The sequence below is a fragment of the Sinocyclocheilus grahami genome, unplaced genomic scaffold, assembly GCF_001515645.1.
Source record: "Sinocyclocheilus grahami isolate Dianchi unplaced genomic scaffold, SAMN03320097.WGS_v1.1 scaffold47.1, whole genome shotgun sequence".
Lineage (NCBI taxonomy): Eukaryota > Metazoa > Chordata > Actinopteri > Cypriniformes > Cyprinidae > Sinocyclocheilus > Sinocyclocheilus grahami.
The window spans coordinates 3,127,788-3,133,567 of NW_015505226.1; the positions used below are offsets into that span (position 1 = coordinate 3,127,788).

Below are 5,780 nucleotides of genomic sequence, written 5' to 3' on the forward strand. Positions count from 1 at the left end.
TAGACTGCAGTGATTATGCAAAAGTTTAACCACTTTAAATCGAATGGCAGAAATCATTATGAGAAGAATTGATTTCCTACAGTGCAACTTGTAAAAAATGTTGAAAGTAAAACAGATGAAGTAAAACGTTCCTTCTGACCCCCCCCCAACCAGACAGATTTATAAAACTTGGACCACTTAAAATGTGCCGTTTTTATTTTTAATGACTTTTATTATGTGGCATAACGTACACATCCCGGTCTTCACAACAGGCATAATATTTCGGTTGTAGTAAAAGGCAAACTCACATGCATTTTGTTTTACCCTTTTAACATGAATATTGCAATAGTAAACTTTTTCCACGTCTCACAATTTCTATATTGTGCAGGAAGTATGTCTTTTTTTAGTTTCCTTAATTCATTTCAATAGATCTATATGTGTATTGAACTGTAATTGCAAAGTTTGCTGTTTCTTTGCGGAGACTGGCTCTTAAGTGTTAATATGTTAACGGAATGATTGAAGGCAGTCCCGGTTGTGCCCTAAACCCGGCCGCGCACCATTGGCCACCCGCTCAAACGCTAAACAACCAATGGAGGGGCGCCGACCACGAGCCATCCTCCCCTCGGGCCGCGTGTCCCTCACGCTGATTGGTAGAAAGTTACTGTGGGAAAGAAAGTTTGGGAAGTTTCACACGAGCCGTTCGCGTGCAGTCGGAGATATAAATAAGACCAGCACGGCGCTGAGGCAGGCAGTTGCTGCGACCGCTGGCAAACGGTGAAATCATTGCCGCACCAGTTGAACTCGGGACACTTCGTGCGGATATCCATTCATATCTGGAACTGTATCTGCGTACAGCGTGCACTCTAGTAGAAGATACAAGAGGATTTCTTTTTAAAAAAAAATCTCAAAGGATACTTCCCAGTGAAGATGCCTGCCGATATCATGGAAAAGAACTCCTCGTCTCCGGTTGCGGCGACTCCGGCGAGCATGAACACTACACCTGATAAACCCAAAACGGCTTCGGAGCACAGAAAGGTTTGTATTGAGTCTGAACTGTACTGCATTTATTTTCAAACAGCGCGCATATGCGCAATACGATGCACTGAGAAATAGTTCCCGAAGTAGACTAGTTAGACAATTTCACTTTTTTTTTTCTTTTGCATTTTAGTCTTCTAAACCCATTATGGAGAAAAGAAGAAGAGCGAGAATCAACGAAAGCTTGGGCCAGCTGAAAACGTTAATCTTGGATGCTCTGAAAAAAGATGTAAGTACTGAAAGTCCTATTGATTCTTACATTTACATCTGGATCGAATATCGATCTGTCTCCTCGCATAGCCGACTATATCTAAATCAATCCCCATTTTCACACAGAGCTCCAGACACTCTAAACTCGAGAAAGCGGACATCCTGGAGATGACAGTGAAACATCTCAGAAACATGCAGCGGGCACAAATGACCGGTAAGTCGCCAGTCTCATGAACAATTATAAAATAAGTAGGCTTAGTTTTATGAGAACTTCCAGGAACTCGGCTGCTGTGTTTCTTTCTGCACTTGTTTTAAATGTTGCGAGATACTTTTTTTCCTCTACTGAATTCGACTAGATTGAAAGCGGTTTTAGAAATGACTCGAAACAGTTTTATGTTCATCTACTCTGAAACGTTTGACCGAATGTCTTACCTCATTTTCCCAACAGCTGCCCTGAACACGGACCCCACCGTTCTTGGGAAATACAGAGCTGGCTTCAGTGAATGCATGAACGAGGTGACCCGGTTCCTGTCCACCTGTGAAGGGGTTAACACCGAGGTCAGGACCCGGCTGCTGGGTCACTTAGCCAGCTGCATGACACAAATCAACGCCATGAATTATCCAACACAGCACCAGATACCTGCCGGGCCTCCTCATCCATCCTTCAGTCAACCAATGGTTCAAATCCCCAGCGCGACTCAGCAAACCAACGCTGTGCCTCTTAGCGGAGTCCCTTGCAAAAGCGGGATTTCCTCTAACTTGACTTCTGACGCAACAAAAGTATACGGCGGTTTCCAGCTTGTGCCGGCAACGGACGGACAGTTCGCCTTTTTAATTCCCAACGCTGCCTTTGCTCCAAACGGCCCCGTTATTCCAGTGTATGCCAACAATTCCAGCACACCGGTTCCGGTGGCCGTGTCTCCGGGAGCACCGTCCGTCACGTCAGATTCCGTTTGGCGGCCTTGGTAACGTTAGACTATCAACAACGACAACAACAAAAAAACTTTTAAAAGGCAAATGACACTTGTTTTCATTGTTAAGCGTTACTTTTTGTTCTTTTTGTATAAAAATGTGTTTTAAAGAGATGATGCACTATATTTGTATAGATCAAAAGGGAGAGAAGTTCATATTGAAATAAGTTTTGTATTGTTGAATTCCGTTCAATGCATTTTTTTATATTTGCGGTATCTTTTCCACGTTGTGATGCCAAAGATATGTTGAATGCGCTTTCAAGTTTCTTCTTTTTGGAAGATAAATAAATGACACATTAAAAACTAAACGTTTTGCCTCCGTGTTTAGTTTTATCACAGTTTGTGAACTTTTGCTTATTCTTACCTTAAATTAAGCCATCACTCGGGCCATAGGCCTATCGATGTCACATGCAATAAATCGTTTTAAGTATTTTTCTGTGACTAGGTTTTTGTTGGAAAGACGCAAAGTTAAAAATCATTCAAATCCACTTACCTAACTGTAGCAACATCTGTCACGTACTTGTAGCCTCGTTTGCACGAAAAAATAAATATGGCGTCTACGCTTGTCATGGGGCCATCGACTTCTAAACTGATTCTAGTGAAACTAGAAACTTATTTTTATTTTTTACAAAGTTGTACTTTGTTAGGACGTAAACGGTGTCAAATTATAGTTCGGAATTTCTATCGTTAATAAGTTTTTTTCTCTCTCTCTTATCGCTTAGCAATTTCATAAACTAGAAGCTAGCACTAATTCAATTAATATTCTCATAAAAAGCGATTGATTTACAGATTAAAAAATAAAAATGACTATTCTGTCGTAATTTACCGATTACAGGACGAACAGTAGCCTGTTGGAAGAAGGTTTAATTTGCAGACATTTAAGGATTTTATCACAATTCATAAACATTACAATGCCTGTATATAAATTGTGTGTGACAGCCTGCAGGATTGCAAGAGGATGAAGCTAAATGCAAAGTTCAGCAGCAGAGAGAATGACTGCAAACGATTTGAGAATGACTGCAAACGATTTTTATTACACGACAATTTAGCGCCATCTAGTAATTCAAATGTGAATTGCAACTGCAGAGCCACCGAGTGGACTGCTCAACACTTTCAGCTACTTGTTTGGTAATACCTAGTCATATTATAACATGCATAATGCCATGTTGACATAAACGTGTGTATATATATATATATATATATATATATATATAAGAAAGGGGCTACTAAATATGCTTAGGTGTTTTTATTTGTGTAAGCAAAAATGATGCAGAAATTGCACATGACATGATGAAACGTTTCCTCCTTCATGCATCCTTGTGTTTTCCCAGGTGTGGCCATTCTTTGAAGGGGGCATTGCAGGTGTTTGCAATTACCCGCTATGAGGCACAAAGTGTGGATAAGTACGATCATTTTGAATTTCCATCACACCTTTTGTGGTGCAGAGAGTATAGAGATTGAAACCAAATGTTAGAGGAAAGCCTGTGGCACGCTCATTTCGAAACGGTCAGCCTGCTTTTGCCAACCTTAACTTCGAGCGTGCCACCATCTCAACAGATTTACAATGTTGTGGCGGGCCATGCATTCATTTCCTGCTTATACCAAGGTTACAGCTGGATCCAGAGACGAGCGGCGCAACCCAAGAAAACCCGCCGATCCCCATCAGACGTGCTTCCTCCTTCCCGCCTCGCTACAACCCGCCCCTGGAGGACAGCTGTACAAGGGTCTCAGGTTACCTGCGCACTGACCACTGTGCCGGGGCGCCCGTGCACATGTCACAACATGACCGGAGGGTTAGCCAGCATGCATGTCAATTAACTTTTCCCACACTCTGTGCAAATGCAAGAGGCTTGAGAAGAGAAAGAAGGGGGGAAAAGGGAGAAACATAAAAAGGTCTAAACGAAAGCCCCCTCTCTGCTTCCTCCTTGGTTCTTAAGCGTTACCATATGGCACGATCTCTCCCTTTCTCTCCTTTTTCTTATTCTATCTCTCTCTCTCCTTCTCTCTCTCTTAACTCGTCATCATTACTGCCTTGTCTTTGATTGTAGCCCTGACAAGCCTGGGATTTATGATTTAAGCACAGGGATTGCTGTACCAAGCTCTGGACTCACTATGCAGCCCTCTATCTCCCATTCGCACTCCTTTTCCCTCTCTCGCCCTCTCCTGCAGTTGCAAGGGAAAGGCTGTTTTCTGGCAGGAAATGAATAGCTCCCAGATGAGCTGAGGAACCTGAGAGGTCGTGAGAAAGAGGCGAACCCCCTTCCCACAGCCGGCGCACTGCCAGCCGCCGGGGGAATGTGGGAGAGCGTCTCTCTGACACACGCATCAACTCTCCCGCTGCTTGCCCAAACACCCCTCTGCCTGCCTGCCAGCAAGCGCTGACGCACAGGGCCCATCTGAGGGGGGGCAGAGCAGAGATGATTGGGGCAGTATGTGGGTAGTTAGACAGCAGAGGCGTACGTGAGGACGAGGGCAGGGGACGGGAAGGAGGATGGAATGATGGAAGCCACGACAAGAAGAACACGTTCCCTAAATATAGAGTTAAAGAGGTTATACACGCACTAAGTGTTTTGATCTGTACTGGGGATATCATTCAGAGTGAAGCAGAAGCTGGATATTCGATAACAGCTGCAAATGCAGATCAACAAATGCCTTATTTATTATAATATTCACTTCGATTTACTCTTGAATATATTACCTTGCTAACAAAAATGTGATGATCACTGTGCCACAAAAGTGTCTTTTTAATTACTATGGGTTGTTTCACTTTTATATAAACATAAAACTTAACTTGATTGGAGACCGAGAGCCTCTAAACAACTTTTTCAAGTTCTCAGACAGGAGCAGCAATGGTCAAGGGCTTTTACTCTGACAGCAGCAAATAAGGATTCATGGGAATGACCAACGAGTAATCAAAGTGACACTTTTGGCACAGGAGATGAAGGAGATAGCTCTGCAGCATTTAAAATGAAAGGAAAACAAATATATATAAAAAACTATATAGATGGAAATTCTTACAGAAGAATTAAGGAATTTATTTTGTCTATGGCAAGAAAAGGGGATCATTTAGAAATGTACAGCTTAAGACAATCCACTTAGTATTGAGATGTTTTTACTTAATGTGATTCGTTAATATGTGAAACCAGCCAAAAATAATGTATTTAATATCTAATATTCATTACTGTTCAAAAGTTTTGGGTTGGTATGATTTTTTTTTTAATGTTTTTGAAAGAAGTCTCAACAGTACTGCAGTAACAGTAAAAACAGTAATATTGTGAAATACTATTGTAATTTTTCAATGTAGTACTTTGAAATTGTTGTACAATGTAATTTATTCCTGTGATGGCAAAGCTGAATTTTCGTTTTCAGTGTCAGGTTCAGTGATCCTTCATAAATCATTCTAATATTCTGATTTGGTGGGAAAAAAAATCTTATTATAAATTTTGCTGCTTAATATTTTTGTGGAAACCTTGATACGCTTCTGATCAATGTCATGTGTCCTTGGTAAATAAAAGTATATACAGTATATATATATATATATATATATATATATATATATATATATATATATATATATATATATAA

The 5,780-nt window shown here is 41.1% G+C and overlaps 1 protein-coding gene across 1 annotated transcript; it reads left to right on the forward strand.

Moving 5' to 3' along the window:
• The first annotated feature begins 465 nt into the window (after nucleotides 1-465).
• LOC107582845 (transcription factor HES-1-like) lies at nucleotides 466-2,204 on the forward strand. The gene is made up of 4 exons (XM_016268862.1): nucleotides 466-1,014; nucleotides 1,148-1,243; nucleotides 1,351-1,438; nucleotides 1,673-2,204. The coding sequence occupies exons 1-4, from the start codon at nucleotides 907-909 to the stop codon at nucleotides 2,191-2,193; spliced, it is 813 nt and encodes a 270-aa protein (XP_016124348.1). The 5' UTR covers nucleotides 466-906; the 3' UTR covers nucleotides 2,194-2,204.
• The last annotated feature ends 3,576 nt before the right edge of the window (nucleotides 2,205-5,780 follow it).

What these genes read in the sequence shown, in the direction of transcription:
- LOC107582845 (XM_016268862.1), top strand. Translation starts at nt 907, where the DNA reads ATGCCTGCCGATATCATGGAAAAGAACTCCTCGTCTCCGGTTGCGGCG. An exon ending in CGGCTTCGGAGCACAGAAAG is followed by an intron (nt 1,015 to 1,147) that starts GTTTGTATTGAG and finishes TTTGCATTTTAG; the next exon opens with TCTTCTAAACCCATTATGGA. An exon ending in TGGATGCTCTGAAAAAAGAT is followed by an intron (nt 1,244 to 1,350) that starts GTAAGTACTGAA and finishes ATTTTCACACAG; the next exon opens with AGCTCCAGACACTCTAAACT.